Source organism: Anser brachyrhynchus (genome assembly GCF_964034855.1).
Source record: "Anser brachyrhynchus genome assembly, chromosome: 5".
Classification (NCBI taxonomy): Eukaryota; Metazoa; Chordata; class Aves; order Anseriformes; family Anatidae; genus Anser; species Anser brachyrhynchus.
The window spans coordinates 29,334,661-29,348,343 of record NC_137699.1 but is presented as its reverse complement, the minus strand read 5'-3'; the positions used below and the strand labels follow the sequence as shown (position 1 = coordinate 29,348,343).

General features: G+C 48.7%; 1 protein-coding gene across 9 annotated transcripts in view; it reads right to left on the bottom strand.

Moving 5' to 3' along the window:
* Window positions 1-6,380: 6,380 nt before the first annotated feature.
* SUSD6 (sushi domain containing 6) overlaps window positions 6,381-13,683 on the bottom strand; it is an 81,759-nt gene continuing 74,456 nt past the window's right edge. For all 9 annotated transcript variants that reach the window (XM_080595444.1, XM_080595448.1, XM_080595446.1 and 6 more), the window contains one exon: window positions 6,381-12,238. In XM_080595444.1, coding sequence (XP_080451570.1) covers window positions 12,213-12,238 — 26 coding nt within the window. In that variant the 3' untranslated portion in view covers window positions 6,381-12,212. The remainder of the gene's footprint in view (window positions 12,239-13,683) is intronic.

The following is a 13,683-nucleotide window of genomic DNA, read 5'->3' as shown; positions in this document are numbered from 1 at the left end:
TGATAAATCATACTGGAGAACAAGCTGCAATTTCATCTACTGTTCAATCGTTCAAGAATTATGCCTAGCATACACAGAATTTTTGTGCCACTATAGTTATTTTGAAAAGGTCTGTTTAAGTATTATAAGTCTTTGAAAGTCCTATCACCAGTATAGAAGTCTTTTTCTTCATGTTCCCTCAAGATACAGAAAAACACAGTCTGTCTCTGGCATGATTTGATGCTACAGTCTGTTCAGCGGCATGAACTGACGGGTTTGCTCCCAGCTTCTCCTACTTGCTGTTCTCCCTCCTCTTTTACTTATTCAACAGGATAACAGTAATACCAATTATTTTGGATTTTGCACCCAAAGTATCGCTCCTCCCCTTGACACAGCTCTGCTGGCAGAGGAGCAGTAGCTAGATCCAAATCTCACTGCATCCACACTGGAGAACTTACCTCTGAAGTGCCATGGGGGGGACAAAGCTCTTCTCTTGCCAGGCACCGTGCCGTTGTCCCATGACCCGTGTGACAGGTATCAGCACGGAACTGGTCTAACTGGGGAGGACACTGGGATAGTGTCCTCCCAGCCCACAGAGATAGCCTCCAAAGCCCTGAAGAAGCCAATAACTTGTGTGTTGAACATCTCCCTTGCAGCCACAAACACTTGTTTGATTAGACAAACAGGGGTTGATGAAATGGAAGCTAACATTCATCAGGTTTGGCTCCTATGACCCTCAGGCATGGGCAAGTCCTGCAAGAAGCACCCCACCAGCACCGCGGCTGTCTGGTGGCAGCTTCTCCTTGCAGAGCTGAGGGCGGCAGGGCTTGGAAAAGCCACGTACAGCCAGGCGGCATGGCCTGGGGGAAGCTGCGAGGGACAAGGCAGGAGTGCTGGTGTCCCTTTCCTGCCAGTAAATTATTACCTGTATGCATTATCTGGGCTCTTCCTGCGGTTCTTCCTCCAAAATGCCTACTTGCTTGCCGCAGGAATTGGTGTCACCTCCCATGAGGAAATGTCAGGGGACCGGCTGCCTTCCCAAGTTCAGCATTCAGATCAGTGACGCTGCCAGCTCTTCAGCACTGAGCTGAGGATGCCCATGTTGGTAAAAAAAATAAATAAACAAACTCTTTCTTCAGATACTTTTTGATCTCTGCTCATGAATATGATGGCCAGAAAGCCCCCTGTTTAAATTGCATTTTGCTTTAGGATGATTAAATGGTTTGGGGAATAGACACAATTCCTGTTTGTTCTTCACCCCAGGCTGCTCACAGGCACAAGTTGCAGCCCCCCACTCTAGATCGAAGCCTCCAGCTACCACAGCATCCTGGCCCCACATCTACCAGCAACAGGAGAGGCAGGAAGCAGGAGGCCACAGGGCCCAGCAGGCCCCTCCATCACTCCCCACCACCTCCTGCCCTCCCTAAAGCACAGCCTTTCCCCGTCTGCTGCAGGAGGAATTGAGAGCCCGGGCTGCCTCTGCCCCCCTGGGAAATCGCTCCGGTTTAACAAGTGACATCAGGAGGAAGGGTCTGCCTGCCTGCCTCACCTGCATTTGCCTTCCAAAGTTCCTGTTGTTACTCTCAGCTACAAGACACTGAAGCAGGCTGAGCACTCCCTTCTCCCCGGGGACTGCTCCCTGCAGATGGCAATATCGCCCTTCCTCAGCTGAGGTGTACACGCTTAGTCCTTTTCACTCTAAGTCCTTCCAGCCTCCAGCCCTTTCATTGCTCTCGCGCTCGGCATCTGGCTGGGATGCAAACGTGCACACAAGATACCCGGAGAACACACTGCCGGGCACTGCTGACAGCTGTGGTGGGTTTCCCTTTGGTCTTATTCCGTGTTTCAGAAGGACTTGCTTCATTTCACTCTCTATTTAAGAAAAAAAAAAGTTTTTAATATTTTACCTGATTGTTTTCGTGTTCAAGATGAAGAGGGTGGCTTTGTGGTTAAACCCTGCACCCTGGCCTGTAAAGATAAAAGTATTCGTGGCTGTGCAATGGGTGAGTGCTCCGTGATGCAGGCTTCGTGCCCTGGTAGATAAGTACACAAGATCTACCTGGTGTGAGTACGAAGCACCAGCAACAAGGCAGCATCATGCAGGCTTCTGAAAAAGGGAATAAAGGCCCTCACCAAATGGTTAAACTGGAAGTTAGAAATGGTTCTAACAAAAATCAACGGCTAAATGACATACTGGCCCACAGCTGTTTTATTTAAAGTTTCATTGATCTTACTCTGTTGGGAACTTATAATGAATACCAGATCCCATATCCCTAATATTTTCTATGGAGTCAGGCAGAAGGAAAACACTTAAAACAAGGCAAGCTTTCTTTACGAAGCAGGGGAGGGAGGGAATCCCCCGCAAGCATTAATATCCCCCTGTTCCCTCACCAGACTAGAGAGGAGACACATAAAAGTTTTAAATAACTTTGCAGCTTATGGAGCCCAATAAAAGAAGAAACATACTTTGGGCTCTGGACATAAAATCATATTTTGTGTTCCTGAAAAATGCAAAGGAGACTGCAATAGTTGCCCAGAAGGGCCTCGTGTCTGGAAAATTTGTTTCCTCCCCTGTAAGAAAATGACTCAATGCTGCTTGGGGAAGCAGCAGAGGGAAGCAGCTAGCTCTGTGCTGCAGGGGGCAGATGATCACCCCGACTTGCTGCAAAGGCTTGTTTTCCCAATGGCTCGTTTCCCAGTGGTGCATTAGTGCAGTAACCTCCCACAGATAAATTCAGCACCCTCATACTGGAGAAATCAGGTTTTTACCAGCAAAAAGCAAAGGAAAAAAAAAAAACAACACACAAAAACAACACGTTTCACCATCAAGTCAAGGAGTTCCTGCACCAACCCAGGTGAGTACGTTCCAGGATGGGCTTGTGTCCCTCAGGTGCAAACACCAGGTGAAGGCCTGAGGAGAGACACTACCTCCAGCTCATCTCCTCAGGATGGTTGAAGTGTTGTCATCTTGAGAGTCTGTCCTGGGCTGGTGGCCTGGCCACCATGTTCACAGCTCCTTTCCAACTCACCTGGTACCGCTGGGACCATCACAGCCATCCTGGAGTGATACCACAGGGCTATTTCAATAAGAAAGTCCAGTTCAGGAAGAACACTTAGAGCCCTTTTCTGGGGGAAGTGGTTGGCGTTTCCTAAAGCGATCACGCTGCATCTTAAAACCAGTCGCCTTCCCTTACCCTGCCACAAGGCTGCTCTAGCATCTAACTCATGGGGGTGAGCCTGATTTCTGGCCTCACGTGCATCATCATGGCTAGTGTAGACCCAGCTCTCTTTATGGCAGCACTCCAGTTGCTAAAGTAGATTTACTGTGATTTATTTTTTTTTCAGAGCATTTTGATCCCAAATACAAATAACATTTTCTTTATTCCCTCCCCAGATACATTCTTTGGTTAGAGGCGCATTAATCATTTTAACTCCTACTAAACTCAGTGCTTAGTTGCCAGAGGATGCACATTAAATTTGTGAAAGCACAGGAACAGACATCCATCCCTGAAAACCCATACTGAGCCTGTGGGTGCCATCCCCTGTGCTAAATGGCTACTTGGTAGCTGCACACCAGCAAGACAGAGAGTCAGAAGGCCACATGAAAGTGGATGCTAATGCCACCACCTCCTCGTTGCCACCCCCAACTCGTGGGGACTCACACCATGCCAACAACTGATAAACCACCCCAGAGAGCAACCCACTGGTCCTTACTGCACCAGCAAGCAGGAGAAGCAGCACCTCACGTGCCTGTGCTCAGCTCCCTCTTGTGCTCCCCTTGGTTGTTTTTTTGTTTGTTTTTTTTTGTTTTTTTACCACCTTGTTCTAAATTTCCTAATTTCGCTGCCAAAATGCAGCAAATAAAGAAGCTGACCCTCCTACACCACTCTGCGGTGCCCCCACTGATTTGCCTTGGGTCAGGAGCAGAAGGGCGATTCCGCAGGGCACAGCCCACCTCGGTTCACCTCAAACTTGATAGCCACAATGCGAAATAACAGGAGTGTGATTAACGCAGCATGTGTTGCCTTTGTTATCGTGCTTCCATGAGGAAGGAAGATCAGTATCTTCAAATTACCACGTAGGTCATTGCCTTTGGGTGTAGCCTGCTGGCAGCAGCTGGACCTCTACCCTACCTGCAGGGGAGCTGTGGCCCCCCAGGTGAAGCAGAGCCCTGAAGAAGACACCGAGGGTGTCACTGAGCGCTCGTTTCCCATCTGTGCAGCCTTCCTGTACCACCTTGCTTCAGTTGCCTGTGCCTTCTTGCTCCCCCGTGATGGGCACAGCGTGGTCCTGCCCACTCACAGAGATGCCGGGAGGAAAAATTCGGTCATTTGGGAGGCTCTTGAAGAAGCACCAGAGGACATGAGAAATACCAAACAGCTTCAGTACCAAATCAGCTCCTTTAAAGCCTCCCGGAGTTAGCAACTCTTTGGAGCCAGGCTACACTCATGAGTGGAGATGCAGATGGTGGGACGGTAACAACTCTGTCAGCAGGCTTGAACCCAGGGGTGCAACCCTTGGAAGCAGCTGGTACAGGGACATTTCTGCCACCCTGCTCAGGCAGCTTGTGGAGGCAGAGGGAAGTCACCCGTGCAACCTGCTGCCCTGTCTGGAGTACCAGGGACCTGAGGACAAGGTGCAAAACCCAGCGCCACCACCCCGGGGTGCCAGGCTTCTGCCTCTGGCTGCCACCGGGCCCGTCCGAGGGGGCTTCTCTGCCTGAGCTTTCCTCCCTTGGCCCTGCTGTCCCCAAATCCAGCCTCTGCTCGGGTTTAAAAATGAACATTGTACACCTCTGAAATACAGGCAGCACACTGGGCCTCCTTAAGGGAGGGTGGAGGAGCCAGAGCAGAAGCAAAGCCAGCTGCCTGCCAGCTGCGGCCCGCACACGCTTGCTCTGCAAAGCACGGGGGTTGACGCACGGCCGGCAGGCATCCTCCAGCTTTCAGAGGGGGAAACCTGTGTTTTGTGACAGCCCTAACAGCAGGTCAGCGGCTGGGAGAGCCGGGAGCGCAGGGGAGGTTTCCAGCAGCAGCAAGGCTGCGATCTGTCACGGGACAACGTGACAGCACAGCCCCACCACAAAGCTTTCCCACAGCGGCGCTGCAGCACACAGCAGGCAGAGCGCTTCCAGATGTGCTCGGTCCTGGCGAAGAGCTGGAGCCCGTGTTGTAGCAGGGCTGGTAAGGTAAGAGCTGCAAAACAACCCGAAGGCCCCTTTCTGGCTGCCAGCACTGCTGCAGCAGGAGACCACAGCCCAGCAGCAATTCAAGCCATGCCTGGAGGCCGCCAGCTCCCACGTGCCACCCACCCACGTGCAGGAGAGCCAGCACAGGGCGTGCAGCTCCAGCTTCACAGCAGCGAAGCCAAGCAAGATCAACTTGCTTGTGGGTATGACCTGAAAAATAAATGGAGGTGGGAGGAAGGCGGGTGTCACCTCTTCCCTCGTTTAGGCTGCCTGTTCCTCCACAGATAAAAATATACTTGTGAGTAAATGGAAATCTTACAGCATCTTTCTGGACTTTGCTTTAAATGAGCTGGCCAAAATGATCTTCCCTTTCTCCTATCCCACCGCTGATACATCTGAAAAGAAATAAATGAACTCTCATCACTATACTTGCCTCGAAGGGTGCTTCAGTCTTTAAAATAACACAGCAACAACAGGGGACTGCAGAGGTTTGAGCTCTCACCAAACTCACAGGTGTCCGTTCCTCTTCAGTTTCCACTTCTGCCGCCCTGCTGGGCAGCACAACTAGCCGGACCGTCTCTCCAGTGTCTCCTCTGCTGTCCTGCCACTCTCTTTGGATTAGTATTTTGCCAGTGAGACCTCTCCTCTAAAAATAACATCCTCCCTATATATACTCTTCCCATTACCTACTCTCCAAGATTAATTAGCCACTTAATTCAACCCTTTCTCCTCTCTGAAGTCCTCCCATGTCATACATCATCTCTTTCTCCCCTTCCCCTCTGTTAGGGGCCTGGCCAGCCTTCCCCGGCTTACTGCTCCCAAGGGCCCCACTGATGGATGGAGACACAGCCGTGACTGTCGGCTGTTCGTACGGAGCCATTAGCCCAGGCTCCAGGTCCGGCACACCAGGGGCTGCAAGAAATCCACGCTTCAAACACTCCCCAAACGCCTCGTCCCTCCTGACACCAAATTCACACCCGACCTTACTCCCCCTGGGAGGCCTCCCCGTAACTTTCATCCAACCCACATCTCATGGCGTTTCCCCCTCACATTTTAGTGCTGTTGCCTTTCCTCCCTGCCCAGGGACCTATGGTGCAGGCATTTCTGCTAGGGGAGAGCCAAGCCATGGTGCCGTGTCCTCTCAATCACTGACCGAGCGCTGCTGGATCTCCAGTCCGTAAGGCCAGTTCAAAAAATACACAAAGATTACAGCTTCACTTCAAAAGAACTTTTTTTTTTAATTTAGAAATGCAGTTATATACATAGAACAATTAAATTAAACTTTGTACAAATATTAAAATACTATCTTCACACCCACTGCAATGTACAGGATACCAGAAAATATATATAAAATAAAGCAAAATAAAACTGATTGAGTGACATCCTGCACACCATCAATTATGGTTCTGATTTTAAATCCCACATACATATGGAGTACCATTCCGCAAATAATTCCATAGTGGTGCAATTCAGATAAAAAAAAAAACAAACCACATACAGGAAAGAAGAAAAGATTAATGCACCAAAGGCAATCAAGCTCCCCTTGCATTTGCATCAGCAACTACCAGCAGTCTACCCACTGCATCACAGGATGTCTGCCTCACAGACAACTTAGCTTTGTTTTCTTTTTGAATGAAGCAAAGTTGAGAACCAGAACTAAAACATTTTCCAGCACAGCTCAGTTGCCTCTGTCCTTGCTTACCCCAGGACAGAAGCAAAAGCACAGCCTACAGAAAGCAAATGCAAAAGCATCAGGAGAGCCCACTCCGGCGGGCGTATAGATCCGTACATAACCTGCAGCGGGTTGAGTTTGGAAGCAGTGCTGAACACAGGGCCCTGAAGTGTGGGAAATGTCGTGCTCTGTCCTGGTGTAGGAGGGGATGAAGGACTGGAAGAGGGCTTATTTCCTGTATAAAAATACGCATTAAAATGAAGCCAGCTCTAGGAAACCTCTCTGCACTTTCAAAGCATTTCATAGAGAATAAACGTTTTCTGCAAGCAAAGGTTTTCACAAAGAACAAGTTCAATATGTGGTTCCCTGGGAAGGATTGAAAGGCTGAGGCTGGGGTGAGGCAGATGTGGAAAATAGATGGGATTTATTGCATTTATATACAGAAACCAGAAAGTGAAATTGATTTAATTAGATAATCTGGAGAGAGTAAAAAGGCAGATTTTGTAAAACAACTGCTACCAGAACAGTAAAACCAGGTTTTGCAAATATGCTCTAAGAAGGTCAGCAAGGAGATTTCAGTTTGAATCTAGCTGTACAGTAACATTTTTATACAGCAAGCCTGCTGGTACCTCCTACATCTAGAAAAAGCACAAGCTTCCTTAAAACCTGGTCATGAAGGCATTGGCTCTCGTTAGGCTGCAGCATCCCTCCTTGTAGTCACAGCTCCTCCTCACCCCGCACCCCTTCTTTTCTTGTGTTCCCTTTTCTGTACTGCAAATTGCTTGACCATCCCAGATTATTTCCAGTGGCTGAGCCTGTCACCCCCTCACAGCTCCAGCCCTCAGTACTGTCCCATGTCACCCACCTCTGGGAGCAACTTATGTTTCCCTCCCATGAGAAGTGAAACAGCCTATTATTCCTACCACAGCCGACTTCTGCGTGCTGAAAGGCCAAATAAAGGCTCCAGAAGCATTAAAAAAAAAATCACTGTGCTGGTGCTGAAAGGCTAAAGGGAAACCTCAGGAGAGATGTGCTATGGGTGAACATGCAGCATGCTTGCAAAGCAAACGTTCTGCACAGCAAGCTCCCTGGTGGTTACAAAAGGACAGAAACGCACTAAGCCCCTCTCCCTCCCAAATTCATCAAGTTTTAACTCAGCAACAACTCCACAGGCTTGCATGCTGCAGAATGTCTCTCCTCCTAGTGTCTTTTTTTTTTCTCTTAAACTTTGCAAACTAATTAAAACCAGAGCACATGAAAACATCTCTCACCAGCGCTGCTGACCCACTTCGAGGTGGCAGGAGGCTCTGGCACAACCCGAGCCAGCCCATCATCTGACCTGAGCTTCATGATGCTTTTCCCCATGGGCTACTGTCAGCTTCACTTTCTGGTTCTCTCAGAGCAGTCCAGTACTTGGGCTGGAAACACTGCAGTAGGCTGCATTTTTATTTTTTATCCAAAAAAAATTAAACTGAAAGAGCAAGGAGGTTTTTCTATTGCACATAGTACTTTGAACTTCTGAAATGCCCTTTTAATTTTTTAAAATATCGGACTCCAAAAATGAAAAAACCTTTACAAATAAGTGCTATTTTAATTCTTCCAATGTAATCAAATCATTTTAATGTTCTTGAATTTCACAAGATCCCGCACGAGTGACAGAAGATGAAATGATCACGTTGGGAGTGCTAAGTAAGAAAAATGCCTCACTTGGAATTCTTTTTGTCAGGCATAGGTGGGAAAGCAGGTAAGGGGGCTGCGGCCCCAGCAGTAAACAAACAAAAGAACAACAAAAAGCAAATCACCCACCAGCTGACACCTTGCAAGGCTAAGCCCCTGCGCTCCCCATCCGCCTCAAGAAGATCCAGGCTGCACCTACCTACGACACCTGCCCACGGGGCTCACGCTGCTCAGAGGCGAGGAACGCTCCTGGGGGGGCAGAGCTCAGGGTGAGGGATCTCTAAGTCTAGGTCCTTGCTCCCGCAATAAATAAGTAAAGGCAGGACTGTGCAATTTAGTTCTTCTTCCTAAGCCTCTGCCCTGAGGACTTGCCAATCCTCCAGCCTCCGCAGAATAAAAGCAAACCCGAGCAGCAATCACTTGTTAATCAGTAAATAAAGCGAGTCCTCACTCCTCTTTGAAAAAAGGTATCAGGCAGACAACTAAGTCTTAGCTTCCCCTCCCAGCCGCTCTACCTTATCTCGTAAGGAAGTAAACTCGAAAGCTGAATGCAATAACCTCACAGCCCTTTCCATGCTCTGGCTTGCAGGGGTTCTCGGGCCGTTGTTGCAGACGTGGCTGCAGAGGCCAGGGCTCTTCTGCAAGCACTGGCAGAGCCAGCTGGGGTTACCAGCACGGCAGGCAGCCCGGCCTGGGAGCTGCTGTTTCACCCTCTTACAAGCCAACAGAAGCTGACTATTTATGCCTGATCACAAGACCGATGCTTGCATGCTTCCCTCCACCTCCACATTTTTTTTTTCCTCTTAGTGAAGCATTTTCCCATAATTTCTGTAAGCGAAACAAAATTAAAGTGCTCCCTCTTCTGTGCAGCTGCCTTCCCTTCCCCACCCAAACCGATTTTTTTCTCCCCACCTGGCAGCTGCTTACTTTCCTACAGCAGAGAGCGGAGGCAGGACCACACAGTGCATGCTTTCTGCTAGCAGAACAGGCACTCGTCCAGGGCAAGGTCAGGCCTGGGATCAGCTTCCAGCTTCCTTAAGGGATTCTTTCACCAACGTGGCACTGGGGTAAAGGACGGCTCCCTGCAGGCAGACAGCACGTCCCTGACTTTTACACCTTGATTGCTCAGGGTCAGTTTCAGGAGGCAGGACCTTAAATACATAAAAAGCAAGTCCTACTTGGAGCTGGTTAGGTAGCAGGAAAAGAAGTCCCATACTCTTTTCCCTCAGCCTTGCACACTCGCTCAGTCTCTCCACATGCCCTGATAAAACCAGTGAATACGACAATTTGCTCAAGCTCAGAACATTTTTAAGGTAGGAGTTAAAAACTAAATAGGAACATTCCCACGCTCGCTTTCTAAAATTCCAATAATAGATGTGTAAACATTCGCCCTCCACAGTGCTTGAAGTTAAAACACAACAGCCCATTGTAAAACAACACGGGATTTTCAACACCCCAACTGAACAAAAAAATACCCAAACCGGATTTGCCAAATTCTTGTGTTAATGCAAGATAACGTGAGCAACAGGGAAGGAAGCTTAAAACACTGCATTTTTAAATTATTAATATCCCTCTAAATAGGGATGGGGAAAATAGTCCTCCATCCACACGCACATGCTGTCCCAGCTGTCCTAGGATTAAACAGCTCATCAGGAACAGGAGCAGCAGGTGCATGGCTGGACACTACGGCCAGTCCCCATTTCCAGGAACTGGGGCTGAGCCGCAGTGATCATTCTTTTCTTTTAAAGGTGTTGTGTCACTTTTACCAAGTGCTCTGCCAACATATTTGTGGAGCAACGAGGATGAGGATAGTAAGGGTCACAAAACAAAAGCAAAGCAGCAAAGGGAGCATCCCTATTTACCTGTAAGTTACCACATGATGTGTAAGGCCATGACATTTTGCTCCTTCGACTCAAATGAAAAATTTAGCAGCTTCTCACAGGGCACTCTCCTGGTTGCTTCGAGACAGTTATGACAAAGTACCTGCCTTTAAGAAGCCAACTCTTCTGGCTGAAACCAATTCTGTGGAACCCAGTTTCCTGAGCACCCCTCTGAAGATCCCTACAACTTCCATGCTTTTGTGATTGTATCACCCACCCGAGATGAACTTGGCTTCCTGCAAAAACGAAGTCCTTGTAACAGCCACCAGGGTATTCTGGCAGGTAACTGTGGGGGGCAGAGGTGTATGTATATTTGTATTTTGCTTTCCCTGCTGCAAGAACTTAGAGCAACCTTTAAAGTTTACGTTCAGGATTAAGCTGTGGTGTCCCTGGGCACTACTGTCAATGCAGCCAAAGTTCCCTTGCAGCAACGGGCAGCTGTGTTGTATTCGGAAGAGACTTTGTAGATGCGGCTGTGCCCCAGCCACACAACAAAGAAGCCCTTCTCTGTAGGCCCACTGAAGCCCATTAGGGCAAAACAGCAGACTCTTGCTATATGGAGCTAGGAAGACACATTAGCCTCTCGGGTGGCAGTTACCCAGGATTCGAGGAACAAAGTACCTGGCGTGACTGGGAAGGTAATGTGGGATTGCACCAGTGGCACAAAGCGCTCACCACCTATGGGCATTTTTCTCTCTGCAGCTGCAAACACGTGAACTGCCTCCAGCTCACATCTGAAAGCGATACCTCTGCCTGCAGATCCGACCAAAGGAACCTAAGCATTAGTGCAGAACAACCTTAAGTGGGAAAGCCAATTGGAAATGGGTTTATTCAGAAGAGCGGGGCCACAAATTTGGTTCCAGTCCTGATGCCTAAGTGAATGCAACCAGCTCACAGAAAGTCAGATCCTCCAAGCTTTCTGGACCGTGCTAACCACTGTCCTTTCTCCAAGGCTCTCCCAACAATCTTAACATCAGAGCTACTCTGGCACAGGACAAAGATGAAAGGGCTTTTTTTTTTTTTCAACAGTACAGTCCCAGTCCCAGCTTCCAGAAACACAGCATAACCAGGTGGGCTACACAGGTAGAAGAGACAGAAGTGATTTTCAGGAGCAGACTCTTGCAGAGGTGTTTGCTGAGAAGAGGGCAGAGGGCATTCCTACACGTTGGACTTCTCAGCCTTCGGTGCTCTAGCAATTCTCAACTGTTATTGCACAGCCAAGTTGCCTCATGGCCCATCTCATCTGAGACACTTCTAGGCGTTACAAGCTGCCTCTTAACTAGAATCCCTCCCAAGCCCAGCGTCAGTCCCAGTGAGGCATGTTGTCCTGCCCTATTACAGAGAGGATGCTGGAAGAAGAGCATATAACATATATACCTATATATAAACTGTCTGCACCCAGTGAGCAAGCGGTTTGAGCCCTCTCTGGGCAGCAGGAGGGCTAGAGAGGCTGATAAGCTGCAACAAGCCGGTGTGAGGAGGAGAAAGGCACAAGAAAAGAGCAGCTCTTTTCAGAGACTGCTGTCAAACATCTGGCTGGGAAAAAGGAGAGGAGAGCTCAAATCCACTACGTTCCTTGAGCCCCTGATGCAGACGGAATGGGGAAGCCAGCACTGCACCAGCCCCACTGGTGCATCCAGGAGGCAACCTGGTGACATCCTTTGGATCTTCAGCTGAGGGCGTCTCTGCTTGGAGGTATCCAGGGCACAGCTCGCGAGGATGGGGAAGGCTGCACAGAGTGCTTCTGTCCCGAAGGCAGGGGGAAGGGAGGAGGAAGAAATCCAAGAGGGAGAAGGCTAGGCAAACACAGCAGGCCTCATGCTTCCTTCAACAAGGGAATATCTGAATGGTGGGGAAAGAAAAAAAAGAAAATGTCAAACTTTTGTCATTCAACACACACCAAAATCTACCGCTGATAGCAAGACAGGCTCCCATTTTCACTACGTGATAATGCAGTGTTCCTCCTGTCACCGTAGCACAGCAGAGGGGACCTCTGCCGGGCTCTGGTCCAATCTGCCTCTGCAAGCAGGACCACCACCACCTCCAGCTTTGAAAGTCTCCAAGAAGGGACACTCCATCACCTCTCTGCCTGGCTGTCTAGTCCTGCATTACCCTCCTAGCAGGAAATATTTTCCTAATGCCCAATCTGAATCTGTCAAGTTACTCTTTGTGTTTCACCAGATTAAGCCCAGCTCCCTCCCAGGCCCCTGCCTATCTTGGCAGGCCTCCAACGGAGCCTGTTCAGTTTCTCCACATTCCTCTTGAACTGGGAGTCCCACAAGAAGAAAAAGTATTCCCATAAAGCCTCGATATTGCGTAGGAGAGGGTAATAACTTCCCTTTCTTCTTTCTCATCACCTCACCAACCTCTTAGCTTCTCAAAACGTCTGAGACGAGAATCTTCTTGCTGTGTCAGGGATGGCTGGGGATACGTGGATCACACCTGGCCTTATCTGACCTGAAGAAATGCAATCTCCTCCAGCAGCTGCAGCTTCCTCATCTTTGAGCTGTAAGCACAAGTCTTATGGCCTCCTGCTACTTGGGGCTATCTGTACAACTTACATCAGAGGCAATATTTATTTCCAGGCCATGATAAAAATGACACAGTGCAGAGGCAACACCCTCTAATTTCTACACTGTGGTTTTTGTTTTTTTTTTTTTTTATTTGGTAAGTGCCACTTTTGGGTTTCCACTGTTTGCTTACTGGAGGTTTAATGCCCATCTCAGGACACGTTGCCACTTCCGCCCTTCAGTGGAAATCCCCTTTAACTATTTTTACTGCAAGGCTTCTGGGTGGCACTAGTAAGGCTGGAGGGCTTGACAGCACAGAAAAAAGTTCTGCCCTGAGCTATCTACAAGCCAGCTACATTTTTTTGCCTAAAGACACAGCAGTCTCTGCAGAAACAATCTTACACTGCATCTTCACATCATTGTAAAGCAACTCCTTTGGGGCAGAACAAAAGTCAAGAATGCAAGATACACAGGCCATTAAACAGAGCAGCACCTCTGCCCTGTACTAAGCACACCCCTTTTACGTTTTCTCACATGCCAGGGCTGCAGCACCATCTGCACTGTGGCAGTAAGCTGCTTGCTAAGGTAATCTAAAAATGAAGAAGCCTAAACATCACAAGGGGTTTGTATTTCAGGCATATCCTCCCACTTTCACCAACTTGTTTTTCCACAAATGCAGCTCTTTTACTGCCTTCGCACAGTATGCAAAGGCCTCCACAATGCTGGAGGCTGGCATTTCTCTGCAAATCCTTTGCTGAGACAAGAATGAGCAGCAGA